At 40.5% G+C, this 27,575-nt stretch overlaps 1 protein-coding gene and 1 long non-coding RNA gene across 3 annotated transcripts; one reads left to right on the top strand and one right to left on the bottom strand.

The window, feature by feature from the left end:
- Positions 1 to 793: 793 nt before the first annotated feature.
- LOC118965255 lies at positions 794 to 15,732 on the bottom strand. Its single transcript, XR_005052512.1, has 2 exons — positions 15,468 to 15,732; positions 794 to 2,428 (listed from the first exon to the last, which is right to left on the bottom strand). It is a non-coding gene; the product is annotated as an uncharacterized LOC118965255 (long non-coding RNA).
- Positions 15,733 to 17,485: 1,753 nt separating this feature from the next.
- Positions 17,486 to 20,832, top strand: LOC110527366 (POU domain, class 3, transcription factor 3-B). 2 transcript variants are annotated; one of them, XM_036982707.1, is made up of 3 exons: positions 17,486 to 19,489; positions 19,803 to 19,895; positions 20,063 to 20,832. In XM_036982707.1, the coding sequence occupies exons 1-3, from the start codon at positions 18,266 to 18,268 to the stop codon at positions 20,150 to 20,152; spliced, it is 1,407 nt and encodes a 468-aa protein (XP_036838602.1). In that variant the 5' UTR covers positions 17,486 to 18,265; the 3' UTR covers positions 20,153 to 20,832. The 2 variants fall into 2 exon arrangements, with proteins under 2 accessions (XP_036838602.1, XP_036838603.1); XM_036982708.1 differs by having other exon boundaries at positions 17,490 to 19,489; positions 19,803 to 20,832.
- Positions 20,833 to 27,575: the final 6,743 nt, after the last annotated feature.

A 27,575-nucleotide genomic window follows, 5' to 3' on the forward strand; every position in this document is an offset into this window, starting at 1 on the left:
GGTGACCAATCAAATAGACATAGTGGACCTATAGGGCGGGGTCAGGGTGGCACTGATGAATAGGCGGTTGTGTGGAGGAAGGTTCTATATTTTCTTCTTCACTTCATTCCACCCAATATATGAATAGGAGTTTTGCTCCCAGGAATGCTTTTTTTGGAGGCAGATGTCCAGGTTTTGATGAGCACTCTATAAAAAATGTAAAAAGCAGATAACTGTTATGACCAATGTGGTTAAGAGAGAATGATGGTTGTTGTGGACCAACGTAGTAGGCTGTAGTTGCAGAGCAGTAAGTCGGTCCAGGCAGCAGTGGTATGTAGTTGAATAACACATCAATTATAGCAACTGTGTTGAGCTGAAGTACAGACCCAGCTCAGAACCTCCCCTCTTTCTGTCCCCTCACCACACTGCCTGTCCCTCCCTCCCTTTTCCCCTTCTCTCTCTCTTTGCTTGATCATGGTGAAGGGTGCAGGGTGTTCAGTTTGAAGCGCTGGACTTGTGATATTAAACAGATCATCTGTGCTGCTAGCCAACACAACAACCTCCTCATTGTCCCGTGTCTCTTCGTGACACCGTTCCATCTGTCCGTCCCTCCTGAATGGTCCGTTTGTCCGAGGGCTCTCCAGAGTCCAGGATGTCCAGAACCACAGGGCCCTGTTGGTGATGGATGTCACCCAGAGGAGAGGGCCCCTGGTTGGACAACTGGACAGCTGGACACTCCCTGGCCCAGCGGACTCAGTGGATCACTTGGGAATGACACGGCTGGTCACCAGTGACATGACACAAGAGACACACATAGGGTTTGGTTGTTCTGTTTATTGCATGGTACACAATTACATATGCATTGTTTAATTTACAGGTACACCCTTTGTGCCAAAATATCTCAGCCAATTGTAAATTCTTTTGATTTCTACATTATCTTGGTCATGATAGAATGCAGCGTAAGATACTACTGAAAATAGAATCAAATAACATATCTTAGTGAAAGTAAGAGGGAAATAAAGGGATATTGTTCATATGAATTTACTCTACATTTATGATATCACAATATGACAACATTTAAAAGAGAATGAATGCAGGAGAGACACTTTGAGAATGTCCCATAGCTTATGTTTCAAAATGTCTTGAGGTGTTTGGAAGATTAGGCCTATGGATTATACCACAAAAAAACAGAAAAATCTCAATATCATCCTACATAACAACTACCCTTCCTTCATGTAACATAGAACTTGGATTAAAAACAATGTGAATTAGGTCATTACAACTTTACAGAAAATGAATTATTATTCAACACCACAATATACAGTATATTGGTAGTCTCCAAGTTCATTAAATAAACTATTTCACTTCTACAAGTCTGAGAGGATTTTTTCTCTTATGTCCCCTGATAATCTGTTTATCCCTAAGTGTCACGTTACATTTGCAAAGCAGCTGGAGGGACCAGTGGTGTCTTGTACGGAGGGCTTCAGCGTGATTAGCCCGGCTCGTATTTGGCGAGCACTCAGACTTGTCAAATCCTTTGATCTGAACTGTCTCCATAATCACTTCAAAAAGTCTTCCTGCTTGAGACCGTGAGGGCTTTACAAATGTGGCTCCTTACTTACTTTCTCTCACTTCTCTCTCACTCTCTCTCTCTCTCTCTCTCTCTCTCTCTCTCTCTCTCGCTCTCTGCTCAGGGACTTTATATAAAGGTCTGACTTCCTAGCTGCTACTACCCGTGGTGAAGCTTGGATTTCATCCTAATACCTCTCTCTTTTTCTCTCTATCTCTACCTCTCTTTTTCCTCTCTCTCTATATCTCTCTTTTTCTATCTCTCTCTTTCTCTCTTTCTCTCTCTCTCTCTCTTTCTCCCTCTCTCTCTTTCTCTTTCTCTTTCTTTCTCTCTCTCTCTCTCTCTCTCTTTCTCTCTCTCTTTCTCTTTCTCTCTCTCTCTCTTACACAGATGTGGTCATATTCTCTTACGAACATGACCACAATGGAAAGAGACAATGGCTTCCCAAGAGAATATTTCTAATATCCTTCCTCTGTACCTGGTCATCTCCAGCTCTTTGTGAGCCTGTGTGTGAGAGAGAGAGACTAAAGACTGAAGGAAACCCCTCAGCCCTCTCTGCACATTATACTCACCAGGAACACAAGCGGCGTACGGGGAGAAAAATACCCTCTACTTTTGGCTCTTAACAATAGCCATTTGCATATTTTTATAGTCTCTCAAAGAAAACAGCCTGGAGCGTGAATACCCCAGCAGTGGTGCAGCAGCGCGGAGGAAGCGGAAGCCGGGGAGACGCTTGTGTTGTGTGTCCGCTGCTGGGGTGGGTAGAGGAGGGGAGAGAACACACACTGAGGCCCTTACCTCTGGAGGAGGGGGTTAGAGGGTGTGGGGCATGGGGCCAAGGGGCGGGGGTGGAGGGATGGCGAGGGGACCCTGGTGCTCCTGCGTGGAAAGAAAGAGAGAGAGAGAAAGAGAGAGGGGGAGGGAGGGAGGGAGGGAGAGAGAGCGGCTCACATTAAAATCTGATCAAAATCAGATGGAAGAAGCAGCACATCTTTAAATGGGAAATATTTTCTAAATAAAATAAGTCCATTTATTCAAGCGTTCAGCAACACCCCAGTAGGTTCAGTAGGTTACGATAGCATCTCTCCACAAACCGTGCTAAGCTAAAGTATTAAACTATGTTAATGTATTGGCTGTTTGTGGAAACCTGAATTGCTCAGAGTGTGTTATTCTTGGCTAAGACACGGTGGTTGTCTGGCCAGATTGACTTTGTAATGTTGCATACATCATAGAATACAAACTCAACAGACATATTTCCCCTTGCGTCTTATACACAAATAGCGTCCCCATTTGGCAGGTATTTCAGAAACAACAATAGCAGGTTAGTGTGTCTGTGTGTGTGTGTGTGTGTGTGTGTGTGTGTGTTTGTGTGTTGTGTGTTGTGTGTGTGTGTGTGTGTGTGTGTGTTGGGGGGGGGGGGGGGGGGGGGGTATAGTCCAGTCCAGGAATAGCATCAGAGCAGTGCTTGGTTAAACAGTAACACAGCCGAGGTCAACAGAGTGTTTTACAACGTGAGCGGCTCAAGCACTCCAAAAATAAAGCATTTTTATTCTTGCTTTGAGAATACATTTCCCAGCCTGCAGTAATATATCTGCATATTTAGTGGCCTACATATAGGACACGGTAAGAGAGAGAGAGAGAGACAGGCAGACTGGAGGAAGCCTGTCCTGCCTGCTGGGAGAAGAGAGAGGACTTATACAACATTATGTAAATATACTAATGTCATACACATTCTGGGGTTTAGGGAACAAATAACTAATCTGGGAAGTAGACTGTTTTGGGATTAACTCTACCTAACATCCAGTAAATGGTGTGGGGTATATGTCATTTAATTCAGGATGCATTAGGCCTCCCTAACATCTAGTAAATGGTGTGGGGCATATGTCATTTAATTCAGGATGCATTAGGCCTACCTAACATCTAGTAAATGGTGTGGGGCATATGTCATTTAATTCAGGATGCATTAGGCCTACCTAACATCTAGTAAATGGTGTGGGGTATATGTCATTTAATTCAGGATGCATTAGGCCTACCTAACATCTAGTAAATGGTGTGGGGTATATGTCATTTAATTCAGGATGCATTAGGCCTACCTAACATCCAGTAAATGGTGTGGGGCATATGTCATTTAATTCAGGATGCATTAGGCCTACCTAACATCTAGTAAATGGTGTGGGGTATATGTCATTTAATTCAGGATGCATTAGGCCTACCTAACATCTAGTAAATGGTGTGGGGTATATGTCATTTAATTCAGGATGCATTAGGCCTCCCTAACATCTAGTAAATTGTGTGGGGTATATGTCATTTAATTCAGGATGCATTAGGCCTACCTAACATCCAGTAAATGGTGTGGGGCATATGTCATTTAATTCAGGATGCATTAGGCCTACCTAACATCTAGTAAATGGTGTGGGGTATATGTCATTTAATTCAGGATGCATTAGGCCTACCTAACATCTAGTAAATGGTGTGGGGTATATGTCATTAAATTCAGGATGCATTAGGCCTACCTAACATCTAGTAAATGGTGTGGGGTATATGTCATTAAATTCAGGATGCATTAGGCCTACCTAACATCCAGTAAATGGTGTGGGGTATATGTCATTAAATTCAGGATGCATTAGGCCTACCTAACATCCAATAAGTCTTAGAAGTAGAGTTAGTCCCACGTAAGTACACTTCCTGTTATAAAAATCAAGCAAAAAACATTACCTCTCTAGCCTGACTCCAGTATCAAACTACAATACTCTAAAACAGCATTTGACTCAAAAGCCTATACTTTTAATCTTAATAAAGAAATCCTGAAATAGTCCTTGAGTGTTGTTGCAGTCACTGTAATATGGGTACATGGCTGTAATACTGTTGTATGAGCCACAGGAGTCTAAACATGAAACGCAGGAGTTATAGGAAATCAACCAGGTTTCTATGTAACACTTGTTCCCAACCAGGCTGGAAGCCATCAGTCAAAGCAGCAGAGAGACTGTCCAGCCTGGAAATAAGGACTCAGCTCTCCTCTCCTACCCAGAGATGTGAGGTCAGAGATGTGTAGTCAGAGACGTGGAGTCAGAGATGTGCAGTCAGAGATGTGGAGTCAGAGATGTACAGTCAGAGATGTGGAGTCAGAGATGTGGAGTCAGAGATGTACAGTCAGAGATGTGGAGTCAGAGATGTGCAGTCAGAGATGTGGAGTCAGAGATGTGCAGTCAGAGATGTACAGTCAGAGATGTGGAGTCAGAGATGTGCAGTCAGAGATGTACAGTCAGAGATGTACAGTCAGAGATGTGCAGTCAGAAATGTGCAGTCAGAGATGTACAGTCAGAGATGTGGAGTCAGAGATGTGCAGTCAGAAATGTGCAGTCAGAGATGTGCAGTCAGAGATGTACAGTCTGAGATGTACAGTCATAGATGTGCAGTCAGAGATGTGCATTCAGAGATGTGCAGTCAGAAATGTGCAGTCAGAGATGTACAGTCAGAGATGTGGAGTCAGAGATGTGCAGTCAGAAATGTGCAGTCAGAGATGTGCAGTCAGAGATGTACAGTCTGAGATGTACAGTCATAGATGTGCAGTCAGAGATGTGCATTCAGAGATGTGCAGTGCAGTAGGGCTGAGTAATGGCTGGTGGTCATGCGCTCAGAGGGTCACAACCCTGCACGCAGCATTCTCAAAGACGCTTTTGTGATATTGGTAAATGTACACGCACGGACAGGGAGGGAGGGAGGGGGGAAGAGAGAGAGTGTGTGTGGGGCGGGAGGGAGGGAGGCAGTGCCTGCATGTGTGTGCATGTAAGACCGTGTGTGTGTGTGTGTGTGTGTGTGTGTGTGTGTGTGTGTGTGTGCGTGCGTGCGTGCGTGCGTGCGTGCGTGCGTGTGTGTGTGTGTGTGTGTGTATGTGTGTGTGTGTGTGTGCGTGTGTGCGTGCGTGCGTGCGTGCGTGCGTGTGTGTGTGTGTGTTTCAAGGCTGGATGGAGGGAGAGAGAGAGCGACAAAAACAGGCACAGTAGATGTATGTAAACCCATTTAGAAACAAATGGTCCTGACTCTGTGGGAACAGGGACAGATCCATAAGAGCTCAACACATAATCCCCACATGAATCAGACTTCCCACCAGAACGGGACCACACAAGCTCATATTAATAGCATATATCACGCACAGTCAACAATATCAACTACCCCAACTCAGTCTAGGGTCTTTTCGTGAATGTGAACACAAAATAATATGCAAATATGGTGGCACTACAGCAACTGAACATACACCATGTCTTCATATATTGCATTAGTATGAAGCTTACTCCTGAATCTAGCCTAGGGTCCCATTAAATCTGTGGAGTTTTGGCTCATTTGATAAGCACCATAGTCATTGATAAGCACCATAGTAATTTGATAAGCACCATAGTCATTTGATAAGCACCATAGTCATTGATAAGCACCATAGTCATTGATAAGCACCATAGTCATTGATAAGCACCATAGTCATTTGATAAGCACCATAGTCATTTGATAAGCATCAAAGTCATTTGATAAGCACCATAGTCATTGATAAGCACCATAGTCATTTGATAAGCACCATAGTCATTGATAAGCACCATAGTCATTTGATAAGCACCATAGTAATTTATAAGCACCATAGTCATTGATAAGCACCATAGTCATTGATAAGCACCATAGTCATTTGATAAGCATCAAAGTCATTTGATAAGCACCATAGTCATTTGATAAGCATCAAAGTCATTGATAAGCACCATAGTCATTTGATAAGCATCAAAGTCATTGATAAGCACCATAGTCATTTGATGAGCATCAACTACCCCAACTCAGTATGAGTCTAGGGTCTTTTCGTGAATGTGAACACAAAATAATATGCAAATATGGTGGCACTACAGCAACTGAACATACACCATGTCTTCATATATTGCATTAGTATGAAGCTTACTCCTGAATCTAGCCTAGGGTCCCATTAAATCTGTGGAGTTTTGGCTCATTTGATAAGCACCATAGTCATTGATAAGCACCATAGTCATTTGATAAGCACCATAGTCATTTGATAAGCACCATAGTCATTGATAAGCACCATAGTCATTGATAAGCACCATAGTCATTGATAAGCACCATAGTCATTTGATAAGCACCATAGTCATTTGATGAGCATCAAAGTCATTTGATAAGCACCATAGTCATTGATAAGCACCATAGTCATTTGATAAGCACCATAGTCATTTATAAGCACCATAGTCATTGATAAGCACCATAGTCATTGATAAGCACCATAGTCATTTGATAAGCATCAAAGTCATTTGATAAGCACCATAGTCATTTGATAAGCATCAAAGTCATTGATACGCACCATAGTCATTTGATAAGCACCATAGTCATTGATAAGCACCATAGTCATTTGATAAGCACCATAGTCATGGATAAGCACCATAGTCATTTGATAAGCACCATAGTCATTGATAAGCACCATAGTCATTTGATAAGCACCATAGTCATTTATAAGCACCATAGTCATTGATAAGCACCATAGTCATTGATAAGCACCATAGTCATTTGATAAGCATCAAAGTAATTTGATAAGCACCATAGTCATTTGATAAGCATCAAAGTCATTGATAAGCACCATAGTCATTTGATAAGCATCAAAGTCATTTGATAAGCACCATAGTCATTTGATAAGCATCAAAGTCATTTGATAAGCACCATAGTCATTGATAAGCACCATAGTCATTTGATAAGCACCATAGTCATTGATAAGCACCATAGTCATTTGATAAGCACCATAGTCATTGATAAGCACCATAGTCATTGATAAGCACCATAGTCATTGGATAAGCACCATAGTCATTTGATAAGCACCATAGTCATTGATAAGCACCATAGTCATTTGATAAGCACCATGTCATTTGATTAGCACCATAGTCATTTGATAAGCACCATAGTCATTGATAAGCACCATAGTCATTTGATAAGCACCATAGTCATTGATAAGCACCATAGTCATTTGATAAGCACCATAGTCATTGATAAGCACCATAGTCATTGATAAGCACCATAGTCATTTGATAAGCATCAAAGTCATTTGATAAGCACCATAGTCATTTGATAAGCATCAAAGTCATTGATAAGCACCATAGTCATTTGATAAGCATCAAAGTCATTGATAAGCACCATAGTCATTTGATAAGCATCAAAGTCATTGATAAGCACCATAGTCATTTGATGAGCATCAAAGTCATTGATAAGCACCATAGTCATTTGATAAGCATCAAAGTCATTTGATAAGCACCATAGTCATTTGATAAGCACCATAGTCATTTGATAAGCACCATAGTCATTTGATAAGCACCATAGTCATTTGATAAGCACCATAGTCATTGATAAGCACCATAGTCATTTGATAAGCACCATAGTCATTGATAAGTACCATAGTCATTTGATAAGCACCATAGTCATTGATAAGCACCATAGTCATTGATAAGCACCATAGTCATTTGATAAGCATCAAAGTCATTTGATAAGCACCATAGTCATTTGATAAGCATCAAAGTCATTGATAAGCACCATAGTCATTTGATAAGCATCAAAGTCATTGATAAGCACCATAGTCATTTGATAAGCATCAAAGTCATTGATAAGCACCATAGTCATTTGATAAGCATCAAAGTCATTTGATAAGCACCATAGTCATTTGATAAGCATCATAGTCATTGATAAGCACCATAGTCATTTGAAAAGCATCAAAGTCATTGATAAGCACCATAGTCATTTGATAAGCACCATAGTCATTTGATAAGCACCATAGTCATTTGATAAGCACCATAGTCATTTGATAAGCACCATAGTAATTTGAAAAGCACCATAGTCATAGATAAGCACCATAGTCATTTGATAAGCACCATAGTCATTTGATAAGCACCATAGTCATTTGATAAGCACCATAGTCATTTGATAAGCACCATAGTCATAGATAAGCACCATAGTCATTTGATAAGCACCATAGTCATTGATAAGCACCATAGTCATTTGATAAGCATCAAAGTCATTGATAAGCACCATAGTCATTTGATGAGCATTATAGTCATTTGATATGAATCATAGTAATTTGATAAGCACCATAGTCATTTGATAAGTGCCATAGCCATTTGATAAGCATCATAGTCATTGATAAGCATCATAGTAATTTGATAAGCATCATAGTCATTGATAAGCATCATAGTTTTGATAAGTGCCATAGCCATTTGATAAGCATCATAGTCATTGATAAGCATCATAGTAATTTGATAAGCATCATAGTTATTGATAAGCATCATAGTAATTTGATAAGCATCATAGCGATTGGTAAGTGCCATAGCCATTTGATAAGCATCATAGTCATTGATAAGCATCATAGTAATTTGATAAGCATCATAGTAATTGGTAAGTGCCATAGCCATTTGATAAGAATCATAGTCATTGATAAGTGCCATAGTCATTTGATAAGGTGGCAGGGTGGCAGGGTAGCCTAGTGGTTAGAGCGTTGGACTAGTAACTGAAAGGTTGCAAGTTCATTTGATAAGCATAATTTGATAAGCACCATAGTCATTTGATAAGCATGATAGTCATTTGATAAGCATAATTTGATAAGCAGTCATTTGATAAGAATGATAGTCATTTGATAACCATTATAGTCATTGATAAGCATCAAAGTAATTTGATAAGTGCCATAGTCTTTTGATAAGCATCAAAGTCATTTGATAAGCATCCTAGTAATTTGATAAGCATCATATGATGCTAGTATGGTCCATGTCCCAGCTGACGAGGCTGAGGCCAGGCCTAGACAGCCCCTCTGATACCTCCATTCCACTCCCTGTGTGTGTGTGTGTGTGTGTGTGTGTGTGTGTGTGTGTGTGTGTGTGTGTGTGTGTGTGTGTGTGTGTGTGTGTGTGTGTGTGTGTGTGTGTGTGTGTGTGTGTGTGTGTGTGTGTGTAAGCACATCAGTGTGTGTGTGCATGCAGTGGTGTCAGGACTGCATTCTGGCGACGCGGCAACGAGGGCATCATTTATCCCTGATTGGAACGAAGGCAGGAGTGCTGAATTTGTGTTACAATGCAGCCGCGCCATAAAGAGAGGCCACATTTCCTACCCATTTCCCTCATGAATATCAAACACTGAATCTGTGCCATGGCGCGCCACAACAACACATAAGAAAAATGACATCTCTGTTATTTTATTTGTATTACCTTTAATAGGCAGCATATTGGGGGGAGTATTTATTACTGTGCCAAGTTCTTCCTGGAGACATTCTCTGATTTATATGACAGTCGTCATTGGCCAAATTGTGAAGAGATGTCATTTATATTTTTGCCTCCTTGTGGTATTGCAACGTTTGCTTAGTTTTGAAAGGAATACCATAAGGGGTCCGAATCTACATGAGTCTTGAGCCCACATGCCAGCTAGACGTGTCTCTATCGTAGGCCCAGTACAGCTCACATCACAGACATGTCCTGGACTTATAGCTCTATTCCACATGGACAGACGCACAACAGACAAGAAATTGCATGGGTGCATCTGTACAACTCTATCCTGAGCGAACCGTCCACTGCGTTCTGATAGTTTTGTGTTCGTATGTCTCTAAAAGATCGAGGAACATGACTCAATCCAATTATGTTGTTTGGGGCATTTCAAAGCAGCTTCCTCGGCTGGACGTAGCTTTGTAAAACCCCATCCACACAGTTCCACAAAGTTACAACTAGATCCATTAAGTTGGCAGAATGAGCAAGAGACAGAGGGGTGACTTATAGTACTCAGTTCCTCCGTTATCCAATTTGATTGGGATTTAGGAGTGATTTGTGGCGGCATCCCCCAGGGAAATAAAGAGTTTGATTAATGCAATCCTGGGCGGGCAGAGAGGTGTCACAAACCCCTCTCCTGAGGGAACGTTCCTGTTTGACAAACAAAAACAAAGCCGCCACTATGGCAAATCTGAATCTGAACTCGCATGGCAACATGACATACTGTAGCAGTCTGCTGCAACTGGCAGTACTCTCTCACGCTTTCTCCTGCCTTCACTTTAAAGGGATTTGACTTCATGTGGAATTAGTTGGTTTATTTATTAATTACTGAAGTTAATAATATGATATCAGTCTTGATTAGCATGCATAATGCTAATAAGTCTAATAGAATGCAAACAACAGAAGATTTGTATACTTATTGCCTACACAATATATTCCAGTGAATATTGGCTTGTGGAATGGAGCTTAGCATCAACATTGGTGGGCGTCTGAAGGTCTGGATGTTTCAGTGTGTTATCCTTGTTGACCTGCGAGTACTGTCAGGGAGATCGTGTGTGTGTGTGTGTGTGTGTGTGTGTGTGTGTGTGTGTGTGTGTGTGTGTGTGTGTGTGTGTGTGTGTGTGTGTGTGTGTGTGTGTGTGTGTGTGCGTGCGTGCGTGTGTGCATGTGTGTGTGTGCTGTCAGAGAGATCAGGCAGGACTGCAGGCAGGAAGGTGAGGAGCCCAGGGCAGTGCTGACAGAGAGCTCTCTTTCCATCCCTGGGCTCTGTGGAGTGAGTCTAGGAGACAAAGGCCCTCCAACACACACACACACACCTTTCTCTCTTCAATCCTGTGTGTGTGTGTGTGTGTGTGTGTGTGTGTGTGTGTGTGTGTGTGTGTGTGTGTGTGTGTGTGTGTGTCTGCCTTGTGTGTGTGTGTCCCACACACCCCTCTTTCCCATCTTCTGAGAGTAACACTTTATCCTATCCATCCCTCTGTCAATCTCCAGTCTAGAGGGCTTTGTAGGCTCGAACACCTGCCTGAATGCGTTCAGAGACCAGACCAGACCCCATACCAAACCCATCCTTCTCCAGGCAGCCCTATCCTGTGGTATACATTCAAGACCTCATGAAGTCAGCTTGTGTATAACCGTTTACCTACTACCGCCAGCTCTAGTTGGTGAGTATCCCCAACTGCACTTGAAATGATCAAATATCACCCTGGAAATATGTGAAGGTTCCCTTTTCCATACCGACACGTCTGGGCCAATCACGTCGAATAGATACACAATCAATATTTCATACTATAACTACACACTTCGGTGATGTCAAAATGCTGCTGCTGTCGCTGATCAATACAGCAATCTCACTGGCCAACTCTAGAGTGGAAAACAAAAGCACAGCCATTATAGGACGATACAAACAAACCCTCTCATTGAATAATTCATTGATGACTAGACAAGCCACCATAAATGCTGTATACAGTATTCTCTAATATTCTCCCTGGGAAGCTACCTAGACATCCATTTAAAGCAAATTATGACATTTACATTGATTTCCGATCCACAAGACACAATCAGTAATAAGCTGATATATTGATGAATAATGAGGGAGGGAGGGAGGGAGGGAGGGAGGGAGGGAGGGAGGGAGGGAGGGCACATCACAGATCCATGGAAGACGACCAAGCCAATCCCTCTAAACACCAGGCTGAGAGGAGAGGTGCACTGTACAGGTCAGGAATGCACAGGGAACAGATACAATCAGAATACAATAACTACACTTTACGTTGTACATTTAAGTCATTTATTAGAGGTTCTTATCCTTATACTGCATTCATCTTAAGGGAGGTGAGACAACCACATATCACAGTCACAATAAGTACATAAGTACATATTAATTGAAATAGATTCCCTGTGTAGTTTACTTTGAGGCTTCAAATTGTGTTTTAATTGCTTATAATGCAACCATGTCGCAAATTGAGAATATTTGTATCTGCTTGCTGTTATTCACTGTGCACCTGGTTTAATTAACTGGATGTATTATCATTAAAGTGCTAGGCCTAGCCTACTCCGTGTTGGATTTAGCTTTAAATCAACATTAGTCTTGACACAAACACTAAACGACGGTTATTAACGTATTTTCTGATTAGTCAGTGCATGGACAAAGTGAAGCAAATACATGATGTATACCTTAAGGAGGCCTTTAAATAAAATGACCATTGTACCAGTACATTGTTGACCGTAATAGACTGTCATATGATTTGAATTGCCACTTGCCGTTGTTTTTTTCTTCTTATGTACACTTACTGTGCATGGACAAGGTTTCTACTTCTAACAGAAAGCATGGATTGGACAGAAAGCTCGTGACGTCGGCAATTAAATGTCCTTAATTCAAAGGCAAAAGTGTTGTCTCAGAGGATGAGATGTGCCAACCGAAATGGAGAATATGCTGTCCTCTCTAAAAACATTGGTCAAATAAATGCATATGCACCAAAACATGGGTCTAGTTTATACGCAAATGGCCTATGAGAATTTGTACAGTCTAATATCTTCGAATTTGGTGATGAACGTAAGCCAGTAGTGAAAACAGATATAGGTCATCAATAGAAGTAGCCGCATTATTGTCATTATCATCATTATTAACCTATTATTGTCATTATCATGATGTATTATTATAAATAGTGAATAATTACATTATGTTGGTGTTATTAATATTGCCTCCTGGTTTTATTTCTATAGTGTATGATGTTGATGATGATGATGATGAAGATGATACTCTGAGGTTGATACAGACTAGTTAAATGGCTGGTCAAGCATGCATGGAACCCACAGGAGATTAATTCCCCAGACAGGTTCTCGAGAATGTTGTTCTCATGTGTTATTTGTTGTGGTTTCTGATTGAGTACAGTAACAATTCCATTATATGTCAATGATTAGCGACGAGGTACACTGAAATACTTGTTTATTCTAATTTATGCTTGGCTGAAAACCTATGGGCCTATATTACCCACAAAATCAAGCTTATAAGAAATAATAACCCCATATTAGCCAATTTTTTTGCATAGCTAGGCCTAGTCCTGAATGTAGGCCTACATTAGGATATTATATTAAGTACAATGTGTTTTACTTGATTAACATCAAATTATTTATGTACATAAAAGCAATGTTGTTCATGAGTGTCATTACCCTTATGCCTATATCATGTTGATTGTGTGTATTTGTGGCTTAAAATAATGTTTGCGATAATTCAAAGATAACACAAGGATTTTCTAAATATAACCTAATTTCTGCCATTATGTAAAAAATCATGTTGTTTATTCAAAGCATACTCACAATGTGAAACAACAGTTATTGGCGGAGCAGGCAGCGAGATATAAGGTAATCCAGGGTTCTTGCTTATTTTCTAAACTTCTAGTGATGCACTGAAAAGCGCGTGAGGAAAAAGTAGATTGCCATGTGGGTTTCGTTTTGTTTCACATCGGCTTACTGCTTGAGGAAAACACTGGGTATATGTTCCCTATCCCAGCATTATCACGATACTTCAAATATTGACATTAATATCAAACATGTATATCAATGAGGACATCACATAGGTGTATAGCCTGTTGTAATTCAATATAATCGACAAATGAATAAATTAGTAATTGCACAATATTTTGGTGTTAAGCATTTGGAGTCCAGTTACTTAATTATACAGTCGGTTTCTTTCTCTTCCCTATTATAATTGTGTTTTATTGTCCAATATCGTGTCATTCAGCTTCTCTATTCTATCAAGTCAGGTCTGTATTTTTTTAAATTGCGTCGCAGTCAACAAAACAATAATGCGACTATTACTCAACAAGGCTGGCCTGCCATCATGAGTAAGCGCGACACCTGCTGGTAGATAATATTTATCTAACCTAAAGTCAACAATGAACTCAATTTAATTTCCCCATCTAAAGCAACAATAGCTCACAGGTTGAGGGGAGCGTCTGTCACAGTGTTGGTAATGTGAAGATGGTTCTACATGTATGGCCATGGTGCCGAGAAGAAGGGGAGTTGGAGTTGTTGGCTCTGCTATAGGCATGCTAGATGGTATTGGCTTCAACAGCTCTTTCATCTTGAGTCCAGTGCACAAACATATAGCTTAATGCGACTAGTGTTCCCTCTTTTATTCGGCTCACCATGACAACAGAAAGGCTGGGTTCAGAAATGCCTCCCCATCAATGAAACAAACGGTCTTAGCGGGGCTGCGCGAGACGGCATCTTTAACAGCGAGGGCACACACTGTTAACCCGTGAGAAAAACGCAGGAAAGTGAAGAAATTCGACGCTGACCACAAAAAGTATGAAGTCAGAAAAATAGTGCAACTGGTGCAACTGGTATTAGTTTTAAAATGTCCGTGCAATTGTGTTCGAAGCAAACTTGCTTGAGGACCATTCCAGGCGGACTTATGAAAACCTGAATATTGTTGTCCATCTCTGCATCTGCATATAATCGTTTTAATTTCAGTTATCTTAAGGATTGCCTATAGGCTACATATGCTTTCGAAATAGCTTCATGATTTCGCAAGCCAGAACCAAATAGGCTATATGTTCATAGCCTTAGCCTATAGCAAAATATAGACTATAACCTCTCATTCGACATTCGATCAGTTATCGTGCGCATTCTAGTCCGTTGATTAAACTTCAAGTCGTGGGTTATGTCATTATTGTTGCTCAACTTTAAACAAACTTTTCTACAGCTGCACGGGATCGATTTATGTAAACGATTTGATATTCACTGGTTCCTATGCGAATCCCCCAGAGAATTCAACCAAGGGGTATCCTGCTTAAATTTGATTGATTGCACTTTCTCCAGTGGACATTCACTACAAAACAGCACAGCTTAACCGTCTGCTCACTATTTATAAAAGCGAGGCATGGGAGCGAAAGCCAACACAAAGCATGTATTGATTTTTTGTTTCAAAAAGGGAAAAACAACATATATGTTTTTTATGCGAGTTAGAGGTGGGAAATGTTTATGTCGGCAGTGTGACATAACATATGGGCTAAAATGACATCAAATGCGTTAAAATACGTGTTTAGAAATTCGTAAAGCTATACGTTTAGTATAGTATAGGCTAGTTCACATTACATTGCTTTATCTTCCAGTATGGATAGTATAGGAAATTCAAATATTATTTGACTTACCTTATATCCAAGAATAGTCGAAAAATGCTTTACATGTATATTTGTAATCTATTAATGGCCATCTCCTTTCCTTCGAGTCGGTGCTCCCTAAGATTTTCTTTCCTCTGCCTCAACTGAGCAGAGCACTCCTCGGCTCCGCTATTATTTTCACTAAAATATATGAAAATTTATGCAAATGAAAATCAGCACTAACTGTTCGTCTCTTGTTATACTTGGGGATTTTTTTCCCCTTTCTTTTTTGCATACAAAACAAATGAACTCCCCAGCAGGGAACTTGGGGACCTTATAAAATAAACAAATACATAATAAGCACACCATATTTCACAGAGAGTGAATTTAGCGGCATGCATTGAACTCAGGGACATTTTTTTAAGAAATGTATTTTTTTACTATTTTCGGTGATCTTTTGGAAGTGATTTTTTTTCTTTCCCATTACCCGGTGTCACGGGCGCTAGCCGCCCTTTGAAAGTGTGCAACCTGAAATGTATAGCAGTAATTTAGACAGATATCCTCCCTGTATATTAATAAAAGGACGGCCCCATGGCACCGGCCCTATCCTGTATTCAATGTAAACAACTCCACGAGGCTTCCTCGGTTTTGAGCCGGGTCCAAATGAAATCTACTGGGAATGAAGGAACTCTGGCATCCACTATGTGCTAAACTACACCAGTCTATTATCTTTGCTCATATGCAATAAAATCTCTGCTCAGTCTTTGGCACGGTGGGTTTTATTAGGAAACAACATGAAATGGTAGGATCATTGTAATACTTTTTCCCACTTTCTAGCCCTATCTCGAAAATAAGGTCATGGTTCAGTATTATGGTTTATCCTAAACTTTAAGAATAGCCAATAATACTGGCAATAGCTGCTCTACAGTAGCCAACACTGTAAGCAAGCAGTAGCTCTGAAATCCGGTGCGTCCTTGCTAGTGCTCCACGTGAAAGTGACTGCGTCTCAGCCAGTGGATGCAATATATTATATATGGTATTTATTCATTAACACTGCTGGGCGAATCCATATGCTAAGGGGGTCCACTTTACACAGGCTCATTCATTTCTGTGTTATGGAGTGATCTAAAGAAAAAAGGTTAATTTTATAGGGCCCAAACGTAGACTAGCTGGTTGTAGTATTCAGATTTAAAAGGCAGACTTTTCCCCCTGCAAATCCCCCAAGGGCTGCTCAATTTACCCTTGTTTTGGTTGCTACTTTCTCTTTCCCTGTGGTTCAGTGAGGTTGCCTATGCGTTCTGTTTCCGCATGGAAGCATCCCCACAACCTTTGTCCATTAACTTCCGAGGAACCAAAGCCCAGCCATCAAGCAAGACGTGAGGACTATTGAATATGATGGTGTTTTAGGGATAAATGGCACAGAAATGGCCTCACACAACTAGTCATATTGTTCACAACATTCACAAGGGCACACAATAAATGGTCTGGTTATGTGAAGGTACTAAGTGCATTACTGTCCTACAGCACATTGACAATGACAGCTGTAGGCCTCCACCAACATCCAAAATGTACAAAAGGTTCCCATCTCCACCAAGCCTATTACAATAGTTTATTTTAGGTGATCGCTGTTATGCATATTAGGCTAAAATAAACATATTTTATGGAGATAAATCCAATATATCATTAGATCTATTTCCACCAATAACAGTTTTAAAACACTTTCTGTTTTTTTAACAAGGTTGAATCTATTCTGATTTATATGAAAGTTATAATATGTTTAGAACCCACATAAACAATAATTCATGTATAGCTCCATATTGCTCACGAATAAATTCATCAGATATTTTTTTGTTTATTTCATTCCTATATTTTGTATTAATTTGCTCATTTATTTATTTATTTGGATTGAATTAAAAACCAGCCAATTGCAACGGCCGGAAGGAGGTTTACGCGCCTCAAGCGAGGCTGGCAAGACCTGTCAATCATACCCCGGGTATCCAATCAACGGGAGTCTTGCACTCGACTTCCTCGTATTTGAAGGGGGCGAGACGTGGACGATGTGCGCACGCTTGGCACAGGGTAAACATTCGTGTGTCCTCGAGCTTTGAGGGAGGGACGTAGCGAACTGTCAGAAAGAGAAAGAGAGGGAGAGAGAGTGAGAGAGACCGAACAAGCGAATGGGAGAAGAGGCTTGCAACCATCGCCGTGCACTGTAATACTGAATTGTACTTCAGCGGGAGTTAGCGGTTTGGCAGGTTTATACACATCAAAACAGAACAAAGAGAAAGACTCTACAGTACTATAAAAGGAACAGCGAAAGAAAAGAATAAAGCAACAAGGGAGAAATCTCAGCGGCTAAATTTCAAAAGAACCAAGGAGCCAGTGCTTGTGTTTTTCTCCCCCGCAATAGGAACATAAAACTGGGACTTTGTATTTCGTGGAGAAATTGATAAATTTCTTCGACCACTAGAAGTTTGTTGGGGCAAATATCTTTTTTCTGTGTATTTTAATTTGAACTCTCAGACGTTCTAAATACGACACAACTTTATTGACGGACTGCACATGGTTTCAAACTGCTTTTGAGAACCTGGATTTTTATTCATCGCTATTTTATCCATTTCTATTTGAAATACATAAATGCGCTAAACACAACAAATACGGATTTTAATTCATTTTTGCTATCCTTTTTATTCTTCTGGCGTTTGCAGAACAAGTCAATGGTATTTGCCAAAATTCAACCCAGACTTTTAAAGTTTAAATAATTCATGAGATACAATTTGCCTGCTCGAAAAAAGTAACTGAAAAAGGGAGGGGGGTAATCAACAAACATATTCATAAGGGTTAACGGAATGGCCACCGCGGCTTCCAACCCCTATCTGTCCAGCAATAGTATCCTCTCGTCCGGCTCGATCGTGCATTCTGACTCTGGAGGCGGTGGTATGCAGCCGGGCAGTGCTGCGGTTACCTCGGTGTCTGGTGGGTACAGGGGAGACCCCACAGTAAAGATGGTACAGAGTGACTTCATGCAGGGAGCTATGGCAGCGAGCAACGGAGGACATATGTTGAGCCATGCTCATCAGTGGGTGACATCCCTGCCGCACGCCGCCGCTGCGGCAGCTGCAGCCGCTGTAGCAGCAGCCGAAGCCGGCTCGCATTGGTCGTCGAGTCCCGTCGGTATGACAGGCAGCCCTCAGCAGCAGGACGTGAAAAATAACTCGGGCAGAGATGATCTACACACGGGCACCGCGTTGCACCACAGGCCCCCACACTTAGGTCCTCATCAGACTCACGCAGGGGCTTGGGGGAGCACAACTGCGGCTCACCTCAACTCGATATCAGGGGGACAGCAGCAGCAGCAGTCGCTGATCTACTCCAACCCCGGGGGCTTCACGGTGAATGGAATGCTCAGTCAACCAGGGAGCCAGAGCCTGGTGCACCCGGGTCTGGTAAGGGGGGACACCCCAGAGCTGGACCACGGCAGCCACCATCACCACCATCACCACCAGCATCCGCATCACCAGCAGCAACACCACGGAGGGGTGAACAGCCACGACCAGCACTCCGACGAGGACACACCGACCTCGGACGACTTGGAGCAGTTCGCCAAGCAGTTCAAACAGCGCCGGATCAAACTAGGCTTTACGCAGGCGGACGTGGGCTTGGCCCTGGGAACCCTGTACGGGAACGTCTTCTCTCAGACTACCATTTGTCGGTTTGAAGCTCTCCAGCTCAGCTTCAAAAACATGTGCAAGCTGAAGCCATTGCTAAACAAATGGCTGGAGGAGGCGGATTCTACCACTGGCAGCCCGACCAGCATCGACAAGATAGCGGCACAAGGTAGGAAGCGAAAGAAGCGCACGTCCATCGAAGTAAGTGTGAAGGGAGCTTTGGAGAGCCACTTCCTGAAATGCCCCAAACCCTCGGCCCAAGAGATAACCTCACTAGCGGACAACTTGCAGCTGGAGAAAGAAGTGGTTAGAGTGTGGTTTTGCAATAGGAGACAGAAGGAAAAAAGGATGACGCCCCCAGGAGTGCCACAGACGCCGGAGGATGTGTACTCGCAGGTCGGCAATGTGAGTGCAGATACACCGCCCCCCTCCATGGACTGCAAACGAATGTTCAGTGAGACATAGAGCAGAACACAAGACTAAAAAATATTTTATATAAAATTAAAACTGATAAAACACAGACTATCGTCAAGATAGCCAAAACATTTTTGATACTGTGATTGTGATGGAATAGGAATAAGACTGCAAATGTGTTATATATTTTTCACCAGAACAAAACAAACCCCCCTTTTCCACCCAACCCCAAAACGCACCGATAACCTTCTTCCAAGCCCTGAAATGTCTTAACCTAAAAGGTTCCTTCTGCTCTTTCTTTCAGGGACATTTTTTAGTAGATTACTTAAAAGATGCAAGTTTAACTGGGCCGAGTGAACCGACCGACCAGAGGGTGACTACAAGTTCGTTCCATCAGGTAATTTTGGCGCATTAACAACACCAACTGGAAATTTCAAAGCAAGTAGTCCTATTAGAATTTAAAAAAGATTCCCCCTGTACCCTGTATCTGATTTGCGAAAAACAAAAGAGGCAGGCATTTGTATATTTTAAAATGGGACATTTTAAACCCCTACTTTAACAAAGGAACAAAAACTGCAACAGCATCAATACGAAGAAGAGTGGCATCCACGAAGCTTCCAACATATTTTTTGCGGGGAGGACTGCATGGTTTAAATTTTCACAAAGAGGAATTGGGATTCTGAGGCCCTCCACGCCTAATGATAAAATATAAACTCACCAGGACTGTCCCCGCCATCTGATCTAAAAGATCACCTCTTTTTTTCAAATGGATTTTTTTTCATGGGACTTGAACACCGTGAGTGAAGAAATAGAAATAGACATTTGAAAAGACTATCTTCAGCTGCACTTATTTGAAATTCTTCTCCTCTCCGTTGCCAAGTGTGACTGAATGGGTGCTGTGGATGTAACTATACATGCTGCCATTTCTAAGCAGTATTCTTTGGTAGGTTTTAATAAACAACAGACTCTGTAAAGCCGGCAATATAGATTCATTAGATCAGATGCTGATCTGACTTATTTACTTTATATTTTTCATCAAAATGACTTGTTTTAATATTCTATTCGGAATACATATCAATTATTCCAAACGGTAATTTATTTTCCCCCAGAACTTTGTGTATGATGTTTTGCTTTCCTGTTTTCATTGTTGACTTCATTTGTTTTGTTTAATTTTTGTATCTCGTTTCTAAAAGAAGCACAAATCAACATAAGCTGACATTGACAGTTGTTAGGTAATAAGGGTATATTTTGATGTGATAATTTGATTGTAATTTAATTTCAGTAGTGATCCTTACGAGCTGATTGAGACCAATAAATTTGTTAGAATGAAATTACGTCATTGTGTGTTTTGAGATTTATATTTGAATTTAATATTTAGCTACGTTTGTTTATGAAACAAGGCATGCATTCGTGATATTATTTAATGTGAGAAAGGTTAACGCAGAGAAATTGCCGATTGTTCTTGTTCTAACTACTTTTGTCACAGATTTGCATAACACAAGTTTACAAAAAATACTATAATTTAGGAAAAATAGTCCTATGTTATATCGAACGCTGAACCTCTGTGCATCTCCACTGTCAATGTTATTGGAGCCCCATAGGGAATTATATTTGACCATTTCACCGGGCTATATTTGATTTATTCACAATTCATATTTATCTTTAACTAATTCGCTTCTCCACCTTCATCATAGCAGCATCAGATAACTTTATTGATTATGTAGCATTTGCATCATCTAGCCCTATATTAGTCCGTAGACGACTAGTCACTCAAAGTGCGATCTATGCGTTTGTTTACATCCACCGCGTGACACTTCCTCAGTAGGCCCAATATGGGGGATCTTGCCGATCTTATTCCATAGCTCTGGTTAATGCTGTAGGCCTATCTCACCGGAGCTGTGCGTCATGTTTTACAGACAAACATAAAGGTAGATGTTGCTACTGATATTGTTTGTAAAATATTTAATCATTCGCCTTACGTCAGTATATGAGTAAGACGATTCGATTCAAAGCAGTATAGTCTATATATTTTAGTGTTATATTTTTCATGAGCCAGTGTATTCATACATTCAGAGTGAAAGTTATATCATGGGCCTGATTTATGTTTTGAGAAACAGTATTGTTATTTTGCAAATATGCACATAAGGTCAAGATTCTTCATCCCGACACACGCATGTGAACACACTGTATACTATCCACTGTTGTCATTACGTGATTAGGGTTTTGGCATGGGATATTCTACTTTTTAGTTGCAAAATTATGACTGTATCCTACACTGTTTAGGTTTTCCTTATAGGCCTATGGTGCATGGGATGGCGCAGGGTGCACGGACAACTAGTTTTTCAGTGACTTTAAAACCTAATGCTTCCGAATTTCCATTATTGAAAACATCCTTTTGAGATGATTTAAATTCAACATACATCTCATTAGTGTGATAACAACACAACAAGCATGATGCTGACCTATTGCAAAGCGAGTCTAAATATCTCATGTTAACCTCAAAGTATGGTAGTCTTGGCGTAGACAGATGTTTTATGGTTTAAAATAATACGTAAGAGAACATTGCGATTTCACATTGACACCAGGCTTTGGGGCAATGAGTTGGACATTGATTAGGCCTATCAAATTGAACATTGGAGTCAACGAATACAAATAGATACAATAATGGCGTTTAAACATGTTTGGATTAGCTTTTGTTGTGTAAAATTGACATTAGCGTTGAGAATGGAATACCTATAAGGTTTGCGCATGTTTGTTTTATGTTGTGTGACTTTGGTCCAGTTTAGGCCTATAGGCCTGTGGATAGGCTACATCTCTATTTGCGTAATAGTGCATGCCACGCCATAAACTATGCTACAGTGTAGCCTATATAAACTATTTAGATTTCTTAAGACTGAAATTAGGACGAAACCTATAGCTTGGAAATGCACTCGGCTCTCCAACTTTTTCGCAAGTTGACTATTCAGCTAAATGCACTATCCACGCTCGAAGATTTAAATTTCGCGGATGATTTCCCATACACTAGTTGCTTAGCAACTGAATTCAACGTTATAGAAGAAGTATGCATCACTTTCCTTTGTCCTCATTAATAAAAGTGCCAGTCAGACACGCGGGTAGATTTGGTCATTCGAATCCATGAAATCCCAGAGAAATGGGTGGCTATAGCCAACGTTCTGATTATAGACGCATGCAGTTTGGTTCGAACGGAATATTACAAAAAATGGATAGCTTCCACTTGCAATATGCAATTTCCATAAATGCCTATAAAGAAAAGTAGGATTATTTAAGACAAGCATACAAAAAGTAAGAATATGTTTCGTTTGGATATTTCAAATAGCCAAGATAATTGTGAGCACACGCGTCCATCCATATAGGCCTAAACAACTTTACGCCACCAACGCACCCAATATCATCGAATTGGTATGTGTAAAGAGGGATAACCCATTGACTAAATTTAGTTGTTAATAATTCCAATCCAATAAATGGGTGGGGCATGATATAACACAATATATAATAGGTCCAGGAAATCTATATAATTTTCCATATTCTCCATATTTGATCATCTAGGGTTTATTGCCCACATTCGAAATGTGATAATGTCACATGACGCGTGTGATATGTTTCCCACGTCTGCAAAATTATTTTGATCTGAATCGATGTTTCTGCGTTATGGATCTAGTACAGGGATTAATAGTAAATTAATTATAACCGTTATGCAAACTTGGTGCATTGTGCGTTTACCATTCATGCATGGGAAAAGTGCTTGTGCAGCATTATTTGTCTGTGCGAAGGGCTCAAAATGATCCACATTTATAGATGTAAAGACTTCCAAAATAACATAAGTGGTTTTGATTTGCTTTATGCACAAACTCTCTCTCGCCCAGCCAGCCTGTTCGCTCAGCATTTCATGGGTCTTCAAAACCTGGTGGCCAATACCCTGGCCTAGTCCTTTGTCTCCATAACGCATAAGGATATTTCTCGTTGTGGAATCTGTATGGCAGCGTAACTTTCTCTTTTAAATCGTGAACAATTGTTACCCGGGTTAAAGGGGGAGGCCCCCCGTCACCCCAAAGCCCTGCAGTTTGGACATTCTCTCAACACAATGGGGTTCAACATAAGACCGTTTTCATAGAGAATATTTGTTTCGCCACCAGATCAAGCCATTCAGTGGTAGCAGAAATGTTCCTCGACGTTTTTTATTTGGTTAGATGTCTGCAAGTCCATCTATGCGCCCAGTTTAGGCCTACAGTATGTGGCAGATTAACGTTGAGTGTTTTTGGATTCATTATTCAAATATCAACACTTTCTCTGCACTTCAGAATAAATCCGTTCAGTCACGGCGCAACAATGGGCCTAGCACAACGAATGGCAACGTTATGGACTGCTGATAGGTAGATTTGGGTGACACATATCAACAACAACGACGAAAAACAACAGCCCAACACAACAAATTGTGAAATAGCCTGATTCTTCAGATTGTGCTCTTAGACTCGATTACACGTATAGGCCAAATATGTTATGATCTAGGCCTGTGTGCACCCCTTTACAGGATCTCAGCATTGTTATTACGTCATAGCAGACTGAGGAATACATTTCCTCGATACTAAAGTGTTTCATATGGTTTAGTTTAGGTTTATTTCTCACAAACATCGGTTCTATTATGCATGCACGTATAGTGTTTAGAATTCCTTGGAAGTCTAATATCCCAGTACAAATTTGACCCACACAATCGTTTCCCTCATATTCTACTTCTCCCACGTGCCATCACATGAATATGCATTAAACCGGCGTTGTTTTCCATGGGGAGGCTTCCTCGATGGCCTATAGTTCATATCCTGTTGCGAAAATTGTAGTCTTCTGTCGGTGATATAGATCCCCCCCCCCCCCCCGCCCAACACACAAAAAAAAAATCTAATCCCCCTCGTGTTCTGCTCTTGACTCATGTGATGATAAAATCGAATGTATATATTTATTTGATATATTCCTAATGTCTTACGAGTCGTGACGTCTCCTTCCAAACTGAATTTATTATTGGGCCTTTTGTTCTATATTGCTAATATATATTTTTAAATCCCTTAGCCCAGCTCTTTTTCAGTAGGCCAAGTCTAATGGGCGTTGTAATAGGGTACTTCCCATGGTTATGTTATATTATGTCAATACTTCCACATGAAGCTCCATTTCATCAGAGATGGCCCTTGACGACAGAAACTTCCTGTTTCCCTTTCTGCGGGCACAGACTCCAGTGTCTCCCTCTAAAACGGGTTGGTTTGATATTCCTTATATGCATTTCATTGCCTGCAGGTAACCATCCTATTCTCCAGAAAGTGAAAGATAAATCCTTTAATCAACTTAAAATGATGTAACCAAGGATATTATTACAAAAACGTTCAAAATTCTGATGATTGATTTTATTATTTAATTTGTTTTGAAGAGTAAATTGAGCACAAAGGCATTGCGTCGTATATATCTACAATATTATATTATACATGTATTATAAAATAGACTAATCAGTAGCATATTTGTATTATCATTTTGTATTAGTTTCAAGTTAATGTCACGTGCACAAGTACAGTGAAATGCCTTTCTTGCAAACTCTAAAACCAACGATGCAGTAATCAATATCAATGTAGTACTAAACATAACACAAGGTAGAACAAAAACACACGAGAAATAAAAAATAAGAAATAAGAAGAACATGAGAAGTAAGAAACCTATATACAGGGTCCGTTAATGTGTGACTGATTCAAAGCCACGAATATGTATATATAGTTAATATAGTGCGTGCTCTCTATAAACGTTGCAACCTCTTATGGCCTCATCCCTGCCTATAACATGTAGGTTATTGGACTTCACTTACAAGTATTTAGAACCAAATTAAAATGGAAAAGGTGAACATGTAATAGCACGATAATAACCACATATACAGAATATAGGTCTACTATATATCATTTATCGCTCGGCATTCTGACAGCGAGGGTCCGGAGATTGGACCGTACAAAGCACAGATTGAATTCCACGGATTGGCATGATGTGCTGCACGCGGGGTGCCTATTCCTAATTCCGACTGCCTCGTGCCTACCCGACCTGACATTCTCACGCGCAAGAATGGAGGAGGACGCTTTAAAATATGTATGGCGGTGACGCGACTCTTGGGGTTTCCTTTCTATAAATCGTGAAGGTCAGGGTTTCGTGGTCACAACGGATGGGTAGAATAGAGTCTGTTTAACTAAGTACTCGAAACTAACATGCTTCAGTATCTGATCCGCCTGTCAACAATACAAAAAAGTAACTTCAAATGTAATGTTTTATTTTTAAATTTGTCATGCCATTAAAATGTAGGCCTACTAAACACCGGCCCCATGGCTATACACATGCAGCTAAACGTGTGAGAGCCACAACAATTAACGAATAATCAACACATAAAGACAATGAAATAGACGTTGATCTATAAACGTATTGTCCGCGTTCTTCCGTTTCAAGGCGCTGTAATGATTCACGTTTACAGAAATAGGTTGACATATCCAACAACCTGAAAATACAGTGTCTAGATGTAACTGGCCGAACAGTTGACAAGTCTTTTCAGTTGCAGGTCAGGCACCGTAAAGAAGACAAAGTGCACATCACCCAGTCACACTCATCCCTTCATACTCCATCCTTTCATACACCTATAAGACAACTTGACCATTGTGAAATAATCGAGGAGGACTCGGCTTTGGTCTGCCCTACAAAGGTCTCTCACCCAAGTTGAACCGCGGGGTTTATGGTAACCCACTTTCAGCCCACGAAGAGCCGTACGTGAGATCCTGCCACATTACAAACATACCCGCAGTCACGCACGCATGGCTTCATTCACCAACCTCCCACAGCATCTATACATCTGATGTATGGGCATTCAGGACGTCATCTGCACAGAGGTAAGATTTGATATATTCGAGTGTACAGAATTTTGGGGTTTTTGAATGGACACTCGCCGCACTCTCTTCCTCATCAGGTCTGTTACATGCATCTGATTTTGACATATTGAGATTTATCAGTAAACTTTGGATACATCTATCGGGTGGGTTTAAATACAAAACTTTATCAAGCTTTGGCAGGAATATTAATGGCATGTCATTTTAAATGTGATAAAAGATGTCTTCAATTTGTTTTGTTTAAGTCGAGAAAAAACTTAGCCTAAATCCGTTTTGCCTTCGGCCTACCATTATAATGATTAATAGTAAATTCATATTTCTAATGCGTTCAACAGCAGCTGTTTTATTATTATTACTAAGCTGGTACTTTACTTGATACAAGGAAATACGTAATGCTTCAAATATTCACATGCGAATCTAACTTCAGATCATGTGCAAGCCTCAAGTTTTCCCAAAAGCTGATAACAACGTGCATCACTTTTCCTCGATGCACTTCATATACAGCCATGACACTGCAACAAAGCCACGTATTTGCTATGGATTGTTTTGTTTCATGTCAAATTTCTTGTAGTAGAAAATATCGCTATGTTATGAAAATAACTTAAAATATGTATTATTTTATTATTCATCTCTTTGATGTATGAAATGGATTTTGGGGTAAATGTGGCTCTCCAAGCTTCTATGACATTACAGCGCCATCTGCTGGAATTAATAGCTGGGTCTAATATTCTGTAAAATGAAGATGCTTTTGATTTTGTTTCCTACAATTTAAAAAAAAACAGTATTGCATACAAATAATAATGATGATATTGGAAAGACCACGATAAAAACAAGAATTTCAAGTGGGAGCATTATTTACAAATTAGGCTACTCTGAATGTCTTTGTGCGCATTATATTCAAATATGTAAACTGTTTTAATCAATGAAAGTCAACTGTTTTTGTCATTGTTTAAACATAAATTATATTTATCATATAGGCTAGGTTTATAATAACACATTTTTTAAAAATCATATGCGAAGGATTCGTATGTAGCGAATCCTGATTTTAAATGTAACACAATATTAGCTGAGAGTTATAGTAGCCTACGTATAGACAGACCTCTTGCCCTGAACGCTTCGGGAAAACAGCGCTGCTGCTATGCACGAGACGTTAATAACAACATCAT

Source organism: Oncorhynchus mykiss, chromosome 7 (assembly GCF_013265735.2).
Source record: "Oncorhynchus mykiss isolate Arlee chromosome 7, USDA_OmykA_1.1, whole genome shotgun sequence".
Lineage (NCBI taxonomy): Eukaryota > Metazoa > Chordata > Actinopteri > Salmoniformes > Salmonidae > Oncorhynchus > Oncorhynchus mykiss.